Source organism: Apis laboriosa, unplaced genomic scaffold (genome assembly GCF_014066325.1).
Source record: "Apis laboriosa isolate Shangri-la unplaced genomic scaffold, ASM1406632v1 scaffold40_cov151, whole genome shotgun sequence".
Classification (NCBI taxonomy): Eukaryota; Metazoa; Arthropoda; class Insecta; order Hymenoptera; family Apidae; genus Apis; species Apis laboriosa.
Window position 1 is genome coordinate 379,336 of NW_025223180.1, and position 17,060 is coordinate 396,395.

Below are 17,060 nucleotides of genomic sequence, written 5' to 3' on the forward strand. Positions count from 1 at the left end.
CGGAATAATTTGTAAACCGACCTCGTGATTCCATTCACGGTATCGATGATATTCGTGGAAAAAAAGGTTATATCGCATACACGAGAAACAATGAAACGATTAACAAATATTTGGTTAATAAACAAAGTTATTGGGAACAGATGTGGAATTGAGTTGTAAATATAAGCGAATCGATCGCGTTAAGGTTATAAAATTTGTGTTCCGACACAATGTAGCGTGCTCGTGCACGTACGCTGGCAGAAAAATCGACCTCGTAATTCCATTTATCGATGATATCCGTGGAATAAAAAAAAAAGAAGTTATATCGTATATATAAGAAACAATGAAACGATTAACAAATATTCGGTTAATAAACAAAGTTATTGGGAACAGATGTGGAATTGACTTGTAAATATAAAGTAAGAATCGATCGCGTTAAGGTTATAAAATTTGTGTTCCGACACAATCTGGCTCGTGCACGTACGCTGGCAGAAAAACCGACTTCGTGATTCCATTCATGGAATAAAAACAAAAAGATTATATCGTATATATAAGAAACAATAAAACGATTAACAGATATTTGGTTAATAAACAAAGTTATTGGGAACAGATGTGAACTTGTAAATATAAAATTCGCGAATCGATCGCGTTAAGGTTATAAAATTTTCCGACACAATGTGGTGTGCTCGTGATTCCATTCATGGAATAAAAGAAAAAGGTTATATCGTATATATATAAGAAACAACGAAACGATTAATAGATATTCGGTTAATAAACAAAGTTATTGGGAACAGATGTGAAATTGACTTATAAATATAAGGTTCGCGAATCGATCGCGTTAAGGTTATAAAATTTGTGTTTCGACACAATGTGGTGTGCTCGTGATTCCATTCATGGAATAAAAAAAAAAGGTTATATGTATAAGAAACAATGAAACGATTAATAGATATTCGGTTAATAAACAAAGTTATTGTGAACAGATGTGAAATTGACTTGTAAATATAATGTTCGCGAATCGATCGCGTTAACGGATAAGGTTATAAAATTTGTGTTCCGACACAATGTGGCGTGCTCGTGCACGAACGTTGGCAGAACCCGGAATCGTTGATGGATGCACGCGAGTCACGCGACTCGCCAACTTCTGCGAATCCTTATTTCGCGCGCGAACCAAAGCTTTCTCCTAATTTGCATTTTCGACGACGGAACGGTTTCGATCGCGCCGTATCATACCTATCATATTTGGCCCGACGATCAGAGCCACGCGTCCGTTTGTTCCTCTTCACGAAAGAATTCGTACACGATCGAGGAAAACATGGATCGGGTCGTTGCGCCTAGGTTGGATCGAAGAGGCGATAAAAAGCAGCAGGAGCTAGCACGCGTACAACAAGTGTACGCGGGTGTCGTTCATCGATTTTGTAGGGACATTTTGTTGCCGGTTTTTAACCGATGGAATTTTAATCGATCGTTACGAAACGAGCGGACCCGTTTCACCGCGATCACGGGAAATTTTGATTGGACGATCGAGGTACTAGTTTACCCATCGTGTTTCGAAACGTGTTTCACATTCGCCTGTGTTTAATTAAAAGTGTTTCCCACACGAACGGTCGGACAAGTTTCAACCGGAGAAATTATTATTCACCGAATAGTTTCGTACGATTGATAAATAATTCTTGAATTCCGCTGCGTCTACATAATCGTCGGATTGATGGGAAATCGTTTTGGAAAGTGGAAAAATTGGAAAAATAATTTTTACCGCGAGACGGAGATCGGAGAGGAGAAAAGGGAAGGCGTTTAATTAACTTAAACGCAACGATCGATCGATGGAAACTCCGTTCCATTCTTCGAATCGATAAATCGAAGCGATCAATTACGAGCGTTTCGTTCGATTCAGGTCAACGAATAGTCAACGCAATTACGCAGACCTCTTCTGACAGCCAATGGTACGGTTAAAGTCCTTGACGCGAAGGTGTAGAAATATTTCATCGTACGCTGTGTGTACAATACCGATTTCTAAGCGTATCTCGGAATCTCAAGGACGCGTCACCCTAAGTGCATCTCGCCCACACGACGCGTGTGATTTCGTCTCTCTCTCTCTCTCGTGGTTTCTCTTTGGCGGCCGCAACAACCGCGACGAGGAGAAAAACGTGGCTTTGGAAATGGCGAGAAGGACAGGAGAGGAAGAGGGTCGTGGAAGACGGCGATGCTCGATGGGCGGATGCACTCGAAACGAATAACCTAGAACGTCTCGATCTACCTCTAGTAGACGTCTCTCCTCCCTCGTGATCTCGCTCGTGATCTCGTTCATCCCCCGTGGACGCCGCTCGACCAGCGAAAGGCCGACGAAAGGTCGAAATCGTTGTAAATTATTATACTCGGTGGACATGTGGCGTTTAGCCGCGTATAATTGATCGCTCGTAGCTAGGAGCCGGTGAGAAGAGAGGATCCGCTCCAAAGAGGTTCGCCCTTCGAGGTATAAATTATAATTGAATTAGCCTGAGCTCTTAATTAGTCGGCCGGGGAGGGGACCCCTCTCGACCCGTTCGGACGACGCGCGCACAATTACATTTCGCTCCGCCGCTCGCGGTTCCTTTCTCTCCTCTCCTCTTCTTTTTCTTCCGCTTTGTCTGTGTCGTACGAGTTACCTGCGCGCCGTTCACCTCCTGCGAGCTAATTTACAACGGGGGCGTCGCTATAGCGTGTCTGACGCGCGTCTGCCTTTTTACTCCCCTTTCGCGTTTCTCTTTCTCTTCTCTCTCTCTCTCTCTCTCTGTCTCTTTCTTTCTTTGTCCTTCGTCCTCTCGGTATCGCCCAACGATTGTCTCTATTCGAGACGCCGCACGATTTCCTTTTTCCTTCACTTTCTACCACGTTCGCGGTTTAGTGCTCGCGCATTAACTATTTGCCGCTCCTTTGCACCGATTACGCGCCGCGTTTCTTTGTTCTCTCGCTCGCGAGGGAGGGACTCCTCAGAATCACGTTCTCCGTTGGAAAATTGGCGAAGAGAGAGAGAGAGAGAGAGGGAGGAAAAAGAAACGTGTCGCGTCGATCGTTTAAGATCTTCGAGAGAGTAATCGAGGCGAGGAGGAGAAAAAAGATTTTTGGAAAAAAATCGAAGGAGAATGAGCTTGCGTCACCGACGACCCTCCTACTAAAACCGCGAATGCACAATCGGTAAGGCATGCAATTAATGCGATATCGATCCGAATCGCGTTACACGGGCGGCGGGCGCGGTTGCCAATCTCTTTTCCCCAACTCGAGTACCGATCGTAACTCCTCCCTTTCATCGGGCGGGGGGGGGGGGNGGAGAGGGGAGCTTCGTTTCCGGCGGCGCGTGCAAAACAAACGGCGACGCGAGTCGCGTCTCAGCGCAACCCTTCTCGCAACCCGTCCCATTTTTATCCTCTCCTCCCGTTTCCTCGCCCTTTCGTTTACTCGTTGCGGAGCTATCTGCTCACTCACTCACTCACTCGCTCGCTCGCTTACTTACTTACTTTCCACGCTCGTAAACCAAACGTTTATTATCGCGCGTGTCTCGCGATAAGCGTCCTCTCTTTCTCCCTCCCTGTACCCGTTGTTCGCGAGAAAGACGCCAGAACAAGGGGTTCCATTCCTTAAACTTCCGTTCGCAGACACTCCAAGTCTCCTGTTTCGCGCATTCCGACTCGCGCGACGTATCGTAAACGTTGTTATCGCCCCCCTCCCCTCCCAGTGGAAGCGCTGCGATGCCTTCGAAACATCGCCCGTGATTCAATACGCACTTCGCGATTCGAATTTGTAGATAAAAGCAAATTCCCGAAGGGAGCTCGAGATACGCGAACTAATAATAATAATAATAATAATAATAATAATAATAATAACAATAATAATAATAATAATAATAACAATAACAATAATAATACGGTTATTTTTTTTTTTTTCAACAATGATATTGCAAATGAATTCGATCGTGCGAATTCATCTCTGGCCAATTTCCACATCTCTCCGTCGTTCCGTCGGAAGAACGGAGGATCTAATTTTACCGAGTTGATACGGGCGGGGGATCACGACATCATCCCCCGTCCTTCAAGGTAAGGCCTTTCTGGAGAAATTCGGCTCGTTAATTCAGGCTGGTAGACACGCGACCGTGGATAATTAATTTCTAGTTTCATCGAGATCGCATCGGATCGCCGCACGTAGCGGGAGCGAGCGATTTACCATACAGCTAGAAACGATGGCCGGTCCATAAGGTCGTACATCTTGCCCCTTCTTTCCCTTCTTCTTTTTTGGGACCGAGGGAGAAGGAGGGAGCGGAGAGGAGGAGGCGACGACGACTACGACGACGACTACGACGACTACGACGACTACGACGACGACGACGACGACAACGACGACGACGACTATGAGCCTCTCGCTTTTTCCACGTCCAATAAACGGAAGAAGAGGAGGAAGGGAGGGCGATGAAGGGAGAAGGGAGAAAGGGTGTCCCACGGCTAAGAATAGCAGGCGGTAGCCGTTCGGCCGATGCAAATTCGAGGCCGAAAACATTCACGATGTATAATTCATCGAGCGGACGGGCTGGCGGCGTCTGCCTACATGCGATACTACGCGTGCTCTCGTGACAATGACACAATGTTTGCGGTTATCGGAGGGTGTGTACCGATACGCTTGTACGACTACTACTCGCGCGTGTATCTGGGATACGGTAACACGGTACGTACAGAGAGGCCGACCGATCGTATCGCGCGTACGTACAAATTCTCGAATCGGAGCGAGATGCTTGTAAATAACAGGGAACTCGATTCCCGAATTTTCCTCGAAATGCTTTGATCGGGTTGTTTCACGAAGAGGAAAATTCTGTCCCTCTCTTCTTCTCGTCTGGAAATTACGTTATATTTTCCGATCGATCGACGAAAAGAAAGTTTGTCATCGTTCGGCTCTAATATCTCGCCCGATCTCACCACTTCCTTCTGGAAACGGTGTATTCGTAAATTTGTCGACCGCGCAAGATAGACCGTTCTATCGAACCAATCGAGGACTCTAATGGCTTAAGTTTCCTCGTCCGCCACCACGAGACTTCTGCGAGAAGAAGAAGGAGGAAGGAGAATCGTATCGAGGGTGGATTCGATCGAAGACCCCGCGAGTTCGAAGACGACGACGACGATGAACCGCGTTTGGAATCCTGGTGGCGATCGTTGAACCTGAACAAACGGAGCAATCGGCGATACGGCTCGTAAAGTCGTAAAAACAAAAGTACCTCGATCGAACGGCTGCCAGTATTTGTGTAGGTAATACCCAGGTCGCGCACTGGCTCGATAGGATATGAGCGCGGCCGTGCTCTCACCGACGTCGATAAAAGTTCGCCACCCAATCGCAACCTCTTGGAAAAACCGCCTCCATCGCGCCGGTCAAAATATATTTTCTATTTTTCTCCTAAGACGAACCGAGTCGATGGACGGCCGCGCTTCTCTCCAATATTTCTCTCCAAATCGTTTCAACGACTTTATTTCGCTTAACTTTATTTTTAACAAACGAGTATTACGAGTACGTAATATCGATGGGCACGTATCGAGTTTTACGCGACGAGCCTTTCCCCCTCGCTTATTATTTTCTATTATTATTCGAACGATTAGCGATAAGGAACGAGTCTCGATGTGACGTCGGTTTGGAGAAGGAACTTCCACTTCGCAAGTGTAACGGCACAGTCGTTACGGGATGGAGAAAGTGGCGAAGTCGGGCTAGTACGTCTGACTAGTGCGACCGTTATCTACTTGTATTCGTTTTCGAACCGCGTCTCGTAAACGAACCCAACGATTTCGTAATTTTGATGCGCGTGATACGATTTTCCGTGTGATGTAAAAAACACCGCGAATTCGATGGAACCCGTCTTTTAGACGTAGCGTCATAATGAATTTAACAAATTTTACTCGAAATCGATAAATTTATTTGCCGCGTTTTCTTACGCGGAGACACGAGCTATTTTTATCGAGAAAGAGAATTTTTTTCTCCCATGAGATTTCCATCTCGATTAGCAAGTGCGAGGTGTCGATGTTTTCGGGAGAAGCGATCTTTGAATATTTCTTCTTATATTACGCGTATCATAATAATTGGGAATTGATACGACGACGGGAAAAGATATCGGATTTTAGCACTTTTTTTTTTTATCGAACAAACGAGGATCAATATTGATTCAGGCAAAAATTGTGTGGGATCGAAATCGAGAAAATTAAATTAAATGTTATACCGGGAACGATAATTCGAATATTCGTAACTCGAATATTCTTTCTTTCGTTATTCGAACAAGAAAACCTTGTTTCAAATTCCCTTTGGGGAGTTGTGACGTTCGCCGATCGATAAAAAGGGATCGAAAGATTATTTTTCTGTTTCACGCATCCGGAAGCTAATTAAGAAATAATGTCGGACCACCGACATCGTTTTGCATTAATTGGCCTGCAATAATTTTCTCTCGTTCGAAAGAAGGATATACCGGGTGGAGAGAAATTCGATGTAAATTATCGGGAAAATTATTGGGAAAGAAATAATATCGCGTTAAAGTTACATTATTAATATTGTTAATATCACGACTATATTATATCAGACCGTTTAAATCATTTCTCAGATTATCGACGCTATCAGCGCTAATTAGCAACAGCGGATACCTCGAATCGGATACTGCGTTCTCTGCGACTGTGTTTCCCGATTGGATATCACTCGGCCATGACGAAGTCCCTCCTGCTACGAACGGATCGTTTGCTTCACCTGACAACCGTACTTGCATAAGACTACATCCGTCTCTCAACTGGTTCCGCTCTAAACACGCTTCCCAACATACTTCTCTTTCTCTCTCTTTATCTCTCTCATCTATCGTTATTCGGTGGAAATCGCCAGCCAATTACCTAGTCTAAAAATAATTCGTACGAATCGTTGGTGGAAGATAAAACGACGAATTCTTTGAAAAACGGTGTGTCGCTCATGTTGCAATTAGGTCGAACGAAGAATAGCCTGTTTTTGTTTCGAGAGATCGATCTCTCGCTACTGCCTTATTTTCTAGAAAATATGTATTTCGTGTTAGAATCGAATTCGAAGCGATATCGATTAATAGTTATCGCTAATTCACGATCGAGAACCATCGATCGAGAATAATATCGATGATAACGATTCCGATATCGCAACCCTTTTCTGGGTTAAGTAAACATCGGATTATCCGCATTATTGGTCACGTTGAGCAACGTCGCTATCGCGGACGATGCGCGAAGCGATGTTAAAATTCTTTTCTTTTTTTTTTTTGAGAGAGAGAGAGGGACCGATTTCTACGAAATTCCTAAAATTACGATTACGCAAATTCCAGCGAGCTTATCTCCGCGTATACACTCCCACGCTTCCGTGTTATCGGAAATTCTTAAACGTTCGTTACGTCGTACGAATGCTTTTCTCGACACGTAAGCGATCCGAAAATAATATCCGCTCGAGCGAATAGAATTCACCGCGCGTTTTTCAAACGTGTGTCAAACTTCGTTTACGATCGTTATAACGGACAAATCTCGTTACGTACGGATTAAAATAAATACGTCCTCTCCCGATCGAATCTTCTCTTCGGAAGAATTTGCCAAGTGGCGGTAATCGGCACGATATCGGGCGGCGAATCGATAGCCCGGCTTCGAAGTTCGGTTCGTTGGCTCGGGTTGCCAGGAGAGTGCCCTAAAAGTGCACCGGCTCTTATGCGGATTCGTCGGCTCCCAGTTTCGTATGACTAACTCGACTGAGTCATCGTCGATATTACGTATGAAGAAGGAATTGCGGCTTTCTCGACATTGATTTTATCGAGGAGAACGCTGCTACTCGTCGCCGCGTCGTATCGTCCAATTTCCTACGTCTCGCCCCGATCTCGAACCGAATCGTTCCTTCCTCCTCTTCTTTTTTTCCTCCTCTCCCCTTCGCGGTCGATACTCCGACGGAGGAGTCGGAGGAGTCGGAGGAGCGACGGACGGAGCTGTCTTTCGCCGATTGTGTGAATGTTTCGTGAAGACGACACGTAGGACGAAGGCAAATAATGGTAAGCACCGGTGTCGGGGCGGTCGTAACGGTAAAAAAATGGAAAGGCCGGGAGAGGAGCAGTTGTCTCGGTGTCGTCTTCGGAGCGTACGGTGTATACAGATAGCGAGAGGGTTCGGGGAAAAGACGGAGAGAGAGAGAAAGAGAGAGAGAGAGAGAGAGAGTTAAGTGATGGTGGGTGGGCGAGATGGTTATTTAAATGCCCATAGAGTCCATTAGAGATTACAGGGCCGAACAACAAATGCCCGCGTGGACGAGCCAGAACGAACCGCGATAACTTCTCCGGGAGATAAAAACTTTCTTTTCACCTTGCTTCGATGTGAAACGGCTCCCATTTTCAACCGCGAACAATGTTTTCATGATTGGCACGCTATTGTTGCTTCTTCTTCTTCTTCTTCTTTCTCTTCTTCGCGATGAAAATTCACGCCAGCGTTTATTCCACGCTACGATAAATACGATAAATAACGAGATAGTCGCGAAGTATCCGGATATCTCTCTCTCTCTCTCTCTCTCTCTATTTTCATTTCTAGTTTCATTCGCTATCTCGTAGATCGATGCCGAGGTCGAGTTCGACTTTTCTCGAGATAGGAAAGTCGACAACGAGCGTGGACGAATACTTTGGAAACGGTGTACGTGATGTTCGGGGGTAAACAATGGGGTCGATGCACCAGATGAATGATTTACCTCGAGAGCGTTATTCCCTTTCGTTCCATTTGCCTGAATAAATCGGTGGACCACTTGCTAGTCCCGCTAACGATTTTCGCGTAATTTTAGATCTTTCTCTGCAAATAGAAGCGGTGCGCCGAGCCAAAGAAGACCGGCTCGAAGCTAATGAAAGAGAAACATATTCGCGAAAATATGACAATGTTTACCCAACTTAATACTCGCCACCTTGTTCCTCGCTCTTACACTTTTCGTCCACGCTCTCTTGCTCTCGCTCGTGCAACGTTAATTCCTGATCCTTGACGTTTCTAAAACTACCTGTTAAAACAGTTGTCGTTTCAGTTGTCAGCAAGTTGAGGAAGAGAAGATACGCGCGTTATCTATTCCGTAGACTTCGATTGTACAAGGTGTAAATTTAAATTACTTTACCGCTTTACTACCTTTACTTCGTTTCGAATGTTCGTTCGACAAGCGTCGTAACGTAGAGCGTGGTTCATCAGAGTAACGCGACAATCACGATTGTAATATTAATATCGACGCGGCCGCATCGTTGACGTCACTCTCGGAACGGGAGTTTCGTGCCCCTTTTGTCGCGATCGTAGATGAATCATATTCGCGCTAACCGGCTAATGAGTTCAAGCGATATGCCATTGCACGAATTGCTCCGCTACTTTTTTCTACGTATAAAAAGCCGAGCATTCATTGTCGCTAGGTGAACGACATTATGTGTAGATGGCATTAGATGTCTATGTCTTTCATCGTTCGTTACATTCGTTTCTTCTTCTTCTTCTTTTTTTTTTTTTTTAGCGAATTAATCCTTCCAGAAAATTCGACGCGCTTAAAACTAGCCTAGGGATAAGTCGGTTTTTAATCGGTCCAAGCTAGGGTCCGGATTAGGGCGCGTTTCGTCCAACGAGAGATATACGTGGTTGGTTGGAAATTCCCAGACGTTTGGACGCGAACAGAGAAGGCCACCGGCAGGTTATCGGCGACCAAATGAATTCCTAAAACTCAATTAACCGTGGCCTTCTTAACTGGCGCTCGCTTAACGAACGAGACGAGCCGAGTAAATGAATGATCCCGCAGGACGCGTCTCTCTCTCTCTCGGTTCGAACACGATATCCGCCCTAAGAGCCTTCGGGCTATCCAACCCTTTTAAGTAGACCTTAAGTAAAACGGCAGGAATGCGGGGAACAGCTCGATGGTACTTGATCGACGGGGTAAAAGATCCCGTTTCCCGGTGATTCATCGCCGGCTATTTCTGGTGACACCAACCGTGAAAAAATATACGGCAGGGATTGAAAGAAGCGACGCGGGAATTACGTGGCCAATAAAACTATACTCGGATCGGATTCGATCCGGGAAAACAAAAGTTTGGCCGTAGCCGCGTTACGAAAAAACCGAAAACTCGGAAAACTCTTTCTTCTATCGAAATTGCACGAGCCAGTTGGCATTTGATCGATTAAAATTCGAAAATTAACAGAGAAATTTACAATTTTTATATCGAATTTATACGTTTCCCCTTCGCTGCGTCAGTCGAGTATCGGACGAATGGTTTTCTCGAATCGGTGATGGAAGAAGAAAGAAAGAAAGAAAGAAAGAAAGAAAGAGAGGAAAAAAAGCAAAAGCGGAGAGAAGAGTGACGAGGAGCGTGTCAGAATGAATGTGACGCCGGCGGAACGTCGCGGCTTCGTAGCAAAAACCACGTCGTGTATACTCTTCTCGCGTGGCTCCTCTCTACTCGTTCATCCTCGTCTCTTCTCCTTCTTCTCCTTCTTCTCCTCCTTCTTCTTCTTCTTCTCTTTTCTCGTTCTTCGTGTTTCTTCCTCCCGCCTGCTCCAGGTTGTCTTCTCGACCGTGGAACACTTGACGCACGAGGACGGTCCTCTACGCAACGTTGCAGGATATGCGCTCGGTCGTGGCTCGTCTCCTCCTTGCCCGTTCCACGTAACCCGTTCGTCGTCGGCCGCTACGTCGACGGCTGCCTATCTGCCACTTCACGTTGCCACCAGTCTCCAGTCACGAGTGTTCTCTCGTCGTGCAACGGAAAATGGTTGGTTCAATCAACCAGATAATTTGCATGCGCCGCGCAAGGAAAAAACTTCTTCTGTCACTTTATCGCAACCTGGCGTCGACTCGATTCACCAAACGACGAATCTCGCGAAAAGTGTCGGGATGACTCGATTAGTTTCACGGAACTAATTATTTCCTGCGTAACATTTTTTTTTGGAAAAATGACAAACGCTCGTTGTCGAGATGTATCGTTCGAGACAAGTCATCTAACAATTTGACGAGATTAGTCATGTTTCGCAACCATTATTATATTACATTTCGGAGCCTTATTCGAACGTCGAATTCAAATTTAAGCGTTATCCACGATTACGCGGAACGTTTGTTACGTTTGTCGAACGTGGATCCTTATCGTGGATAATCGTGATACTTAAATGTAACGAAAAGAAGAAACGCGTTGATCGTAAAAAAAACTAGAATGTTTCGTGGTAAAAAAGAAGAAGAAAAAAGAGAGAGAGAGAGAGAGTGATAAATTCGAGCGTCAAAAGACTTTAAGACCCTTTCGAGCCAAAGAGATTAGAGTTTTACGACGCGACACGTATCCTAGCGATAACGTTCGCGTTTCTCGAATTTGGAAAAAAATTATAGAAACTTTGGAAAGGGGGGGGGGGAAGCGTTGCAACCCAGTTTTCCCCTAGGCGACGTCGGATATCGAGAATCTGTCACGATCGACGACGAATCGACGAACGATATCCGATCTCGGCTCGCAAATTGAGTCTGGACGAATGATTTGTGGTGGGCTTTCAGCGGTGGAATTTATAGAGGTCCGATCAATCGCGTTACTCGTCGACGTTGAAACGCGGCGCGCGTCGGCGCAAGTACGATCGGACACGAGAATTTACCGCCGCCTCCTGAAATTCGTGTGTCGGCCACATCGGTGATTTGTCGCAACTTGCCACGCTTATTTAAGAAACATTCCGGAGTTTCGGCATTGTCGACGCGACGCCAGGTGAGTTTTTGGTGGGTCGGATGCCGGAGGCGAGCACGAGCCGTGCTCGCCTCGCCTCGCCTCGCCTGCTGGAAAGGTAGTAAATTTCGTGGTTTCTTCAATAGAGACGTCCGTGTTTTTCTTCGCTTTTCCCGATGCTACGGCTCACATTGCGGGGACCGATCAATTTGTCACGAAATGGAAATCCGTGCGACTAAAGGGCGTTACATGGAAGTAATAAATAAATTACAAGCTGAGGAATTATCGTCGTTGGTCATGGTAAACGTGTACCAAGTATTCACGAGGAAAATAGTCGCAGTTGTATACGCGATATGTATACACACACACACACACATATATAAAACCGTATATAATAATATCTTATTCCGCGATAAAATCTTTTCGATCCTCTTCTCCCTTAATTTTTCAACGTCGACGATTTTACTCGCGTCGTGGCGCGAGACACGCCTAGAGTTCGCGCGCGAGTTTCGTACGTAGGGGAAATGGAAGGGCTGAATGAAGGGAATGACCACCAAGACGGTGCGGTTGGATGTTGGGGTGGATGAAAAGACGGCGATCCACGACATCGACGCGGGGCATTTAGCCGACAGGCGGTGTCCAGCTGAGAGCCATCGGCGTCGGGTCGGTAGCCGCGTTTTTCATCGACGAGCCGGGGCCTATTCAAGTGTTGGCAGTTTTTCACGCGGTAGGCGACAAATATCCCCACTAAAATCCCCTTTAGATGAGTCCCCACGTGGCCGGGGATGTCACGCCGGATCGTACGTACCCTCGCCAACATTCATCGTGCTGATCTCGCGCCAGTGACAACAAATCGCGCCACTCTCTCTTCGTCCTCCTCTTCGCTTTCTCGATCGTCGAACGTATCCGAGCGCGAGTGGTCGCAATTCGATCTCGTCCGTTTCCGCCTGAACGCCTTCCACCGAGTTCAAGTTCAATTTTCTAGTCGTAATCGATCTAGTCGCGACGCGTCTTTCGTCCGTTTTTTAACCCTCCGTTTCGACGAAGGGTTCCATCGCTTCGCACCAAGATACGCACGGCTTTGCCTCGAATCGTTTAATCGTCACGACTGACTTCGATATGACGTAATCCCGATTAATTCTCAGGGAATCTCGAATATATCTAAGTAGAAGAATTCGTTGGAGCATCGCCGAATTTATCGATTGGATTTCCCGAATCGATATCGCCGCGCCGCGGAGTGGTGTAGCAGTTACGACCCGTTTTTCTTCTCACCATTCCTTTTTTATTACGTTTAAAAAGGTGTTTCGAAAACGTTCGCCGCGTCTAAACGTTTAACGCGTCGTTAATCGGACGAACGTTATTCTACGGTGTGAAATTTATCGGCCGTAAATTCTATCGACTCCTTTACAAATCTAATAAAAAGTTGGTTTGGTTCGGTGATTTGCTGGATACGCGATCGAAAGAAAATATTTCAGCGTTTACGTCGGATCAGTGTCACGATTCTTCTTACTTAGCGCATGGATTGAGATGACCACGCTTCGGAGTGGTGACGCGCAGATATGTTTAAGGCGATTTGGTGAGTTATGACAGATTTAAAATTATTACCAACCGCAATTCCCCATTCCTATTCCCTGTTCTCTCACGAATTATCGACGATTAAGTTTTCCTCCACGATCGATTTCGTCGGATCGATTTAAAATTATTATTAGAGAGGAGAAAATTTGGATGGAAGATGGCGGTTGCGCGTGTCGTTTCAACGGGATGCCTCGAATCTCGTGACGCGCGTCATGCAAGTGCATTCGTACGTAATGGCGGAATCGCCCCGAAGACCCACCTTTGCGTTCGGCCTCGACGATTCTTCTCCTCGAGATACCAGAAATACTGGAAATACTGGATTTTTCACGGAGAGCGTGCCGCTGTTTATCGCGACTGGTGCCGCGTGGTCTACGCTGTTAGAAATTTTCCTCGTGTTAGCACCCCCTTCCGCCCCGCTACCAATCAGATGCCCAACGGTTTTAACATTTTCTCCGTTACGTAATCTCTCCGCTGAGAAATTTCAATATTAATGTATCCCACACCTTACGATGTCACGGATTATCGTCGCTTATAGAAACACGGCGAGAAGTATATATATTCTTTTACACGCGTCTCGATCCATGCTCGTTAAAAATAAGATGGGTTAACGCTGCGCTGTCAGCGAAAACGTTGATAATGTTGCAATTAATGCGAACCCGATATCGCGACAAGTAAGGAAACAAAGAAAGAAAAAAAAAAGAAGAAGAAAAGACTCGCAAACACTTTGGATAGAAAGCTTTGAAAAAATTCCGATTTTTTCGATAACTCGAATTAGGTATTTCACGAGTGGACGGTTCGTGAATGTCAAATTTTTCTTTTTCGCCGCATCGTCTTTTTATATTCGCATTCCTCCGCATCGATTCCAAATGTTGATATTCGCGATAATAAATATCATTTATCGTACTTTCACATTTTATTTCGTCATATTTTTAAAACATTTTCACGAATTCGCATAACAATTTACGACAAATTGTTTGCAAACGAGATATACGTTTTTCGTTCGGCTCGAAACGCGCTCGTTTTTAAGTTTCCGAGGCGATGTAGTAGTCGCAATTAAACCACGACGAAACTCGAGTCGACCACGCTCCACGCGTTACGACTCGATATAACGAGTTTCGATTTTAATTACTTAATGTCTGTATATTTATAATTTGAGAACGGATTAAATTCTCTCTCTCAATAAATACGTATTCTCGAAGATATTTCGACCATACTCTTTCACTCTTCTTTGCTCGAGAGACGAATCCTCTTCGTCGTATCGAGCGATTTTCAATCGCGTATCGTAAGAAGATGCATCTCACGAAAAAAAAGGTTTCCAAGAAAATGAAATTACTTGCATCGAGTGTGGAGAGGTAACGGTTGGCGGGCAATCGGATAGAAGGGTTTACTATCGTTTTCTACGAAGATTCAGTGAACGCGGGGAAAATAAAGTAAACGGTTTAACGGCATTGGCGTGGCAATGGAATTTTCTCGGGGCGCAAATCGTGGATTTTATTGGAGCGAGGTGGGCGGGATGATGGCGAAACGAAAGGTTTTTTCGGTCCATCCCCGCTCGTCTCTCGATCGCCAACCGATCGACCCGCTCGACCGAATTAAAACGAGCGAATTGGCGACGCGATTGCTGCCGCTCCACTCGCCGGTCACCTGTGTTCTCTGTAATACGAGATGCATTCGCATTACGCAACTCCTTCCAGTGGCTCACCACATGTATCTCGTGTGCAACTCTTGCTTATTATTTACGACCCGCGCCCCCAATCTTCGCCGTTAAATTTAATATATATATATATATATACGTAAATATACCGTTTTCCTAATTTCCTCCTTTTGTAAATCCGATGTAATAAAGATAAAAGGTAGAAATAATATAATCGATCGACGCGACGCAATCGAATCGTTGATTCTCGATTAAATACGCACCACGTTCCAGGACGACGAGCGATCAACGAGAAAGTTTATAGACCGTGGAAAGTGAAACCGAGTCTTTATTAAACCGATAACGCAGCCATTGATGCGAAATTATACGATGCTTCCGGGTGATCGTGTGTTTACTCTGTTCTCGAGATATTCGTATTCGAAGTGGGCAAAATGTTGAGTGTCGTTGCGACAGTGCGTAAGAAACGTAGGAAAATTGACGAGTTATTTCGTATATTCATTCGAATCAATTTCACGAATTCAACGACGACGCGTCGCTCTTTTGATCCGATTAGCAGCCACCCTATGCGTTCGGGTATAAAAGTTATTACTACAGTGTTGCCTGTCAAACGCGCGTCATAAAAGAAATATACAAATTACATCTGTATGTATAAGGAGGGAGAGGGCAGCGTTTTAGACGTCTCGTCGAGACCAAAGAAATATTAATTACTGCCTTCCTCGGAAGAAAGATTGAATTGCGAAGCTAGCTGTAGCCTACAATTCTGTCCTCTGTAATTTAGTCGTACCGCTAATTATCTCGTACACATACGTTTTCCTTATCTGTCAGACGCGCTCCGTTACTATATTATCCTATATTTTCAATTTCTACTAGCACTAACAGCAACCTCCTATGGGTGGTGGATACACCGTAATCAGGAGAAATTTATTTGCATACGATAAATCACTTGGCGGGGATCGCGAACGATTAAATTGCGCGGCACGAATCGAAATATCGCGGATGCAACAACGAGTGCCGCCAGTCGTAGATTTAATAATAATTCTTACTCGTTTACCATTTGAGACGAAGAAAAGCGATAATTAACGGGGATGTATTCTTCGTTTGTTGCAGGTTACCACAGCTTGCCGTTTTAGCGAAGATTTTGTGCCTCCTGATGGTAAGTGACGTTTTCAAAAACAACTTTATATTTTTAAACTTTTTATTTTTCTTTCCTTCCTTCTTTCTTTCTTTCTTTCTTTCTTCCTTCTTTTTTTAACGAAAGTTCAACCAACTATTATTACTTTTATCGCATAAAAATAAAAGATACATAATATTGGAAACTTCTTTTCCGTATTCGTGTTATCCGATAAAAATTCTCGAAGAGGGAAAAAAAGGAAAGCATGTTCGAAACAAGGGATATACAGATGCCGTTTATCAACGAAACTATCGATATCCTGGATATAAAAATAATTCCACGGTGAATATATCCCGCATATTACATCTGTATACGAGGGGAGATACGATTGTTCCAGAATCATATTCAAAAAAGAATTCGAGAAGTGCCAGCAGTGTTTTCGCTGTATGTTCATAGTTTAAGGGAAATACTGCTGCCCTAGATACGTTGCCTCTAACGAGCCGTGTAAAATTTGAACGAGGGCTTTGGCCACGTTCGTGCGGAATCCGTAAACTTGCATACTTATTCGACGGATACGTGCCAGCTCTTTGTACGTGAACCTAGTGACTAGGTCAGATCGAAGATACCCGTTGCACGAAAGAGGGGCGAACCTTTTCCCCGAATCGCGTGCCACCAGCTCCTTGTTATTACACCGATCGACGATTACGTTTTAATATGAATTGATAAGGAGGAGCCACTCCCCTCGTCTCCTCGTCGATGATTTCCTTTCGAACTTTTTCGTCTCTTGGATCTCGGGCCGGTTTTCTACGAAATACCAGCGCGATTTCAACGCTTATACACATTTTTCATTCGGTACGATGTGTATTTACCTTGCAATTTGGGTCTCCATTTCGCACGAGAAACGAGGCTATCTGTACATCTGTTCTCGTTTTAATGCCCTGTTTCCAGCCTCGTGGACTAAATTATGCGGCAAACTTTTCTTTCCTACTAAGTCCTCCTCCGTACTTGAACTTTCCAGCTCGAGCACGTCATATCGATCGGTATAAGTTTCTTTTCTTTTTTTTTTTTTTTTT

The 17,060-nt window shown here is 45.0% G+C and overlaps 1 protein-coding gene across 4 annotated transcripts in view; it reads left to right on the forward strand.

Annotated features, from left to right (window-relative positions):
* Positions 1-17,060, forward strand: part of LOC122715856 (fibroblast growth factor 17-like) — an 84,987-nt gene that overhangs the window by 55,194 nt on the left and 12,733 nt on the right. For all 4 annotated transcript variants that reach the window (XM_043938382.1, XM_043938381.1, XM_043938384.1 and 1 more), the window contains exon 2: positions 15,984-16,029. In XM_043938382.1, coding sequence (XP_043794317.1) covers positions 15,984-16,029 — 46 coding nt within the window. The remainder of the gene's footprint in view (positions 1-15,983; positions 16,030-17,060) is intronic.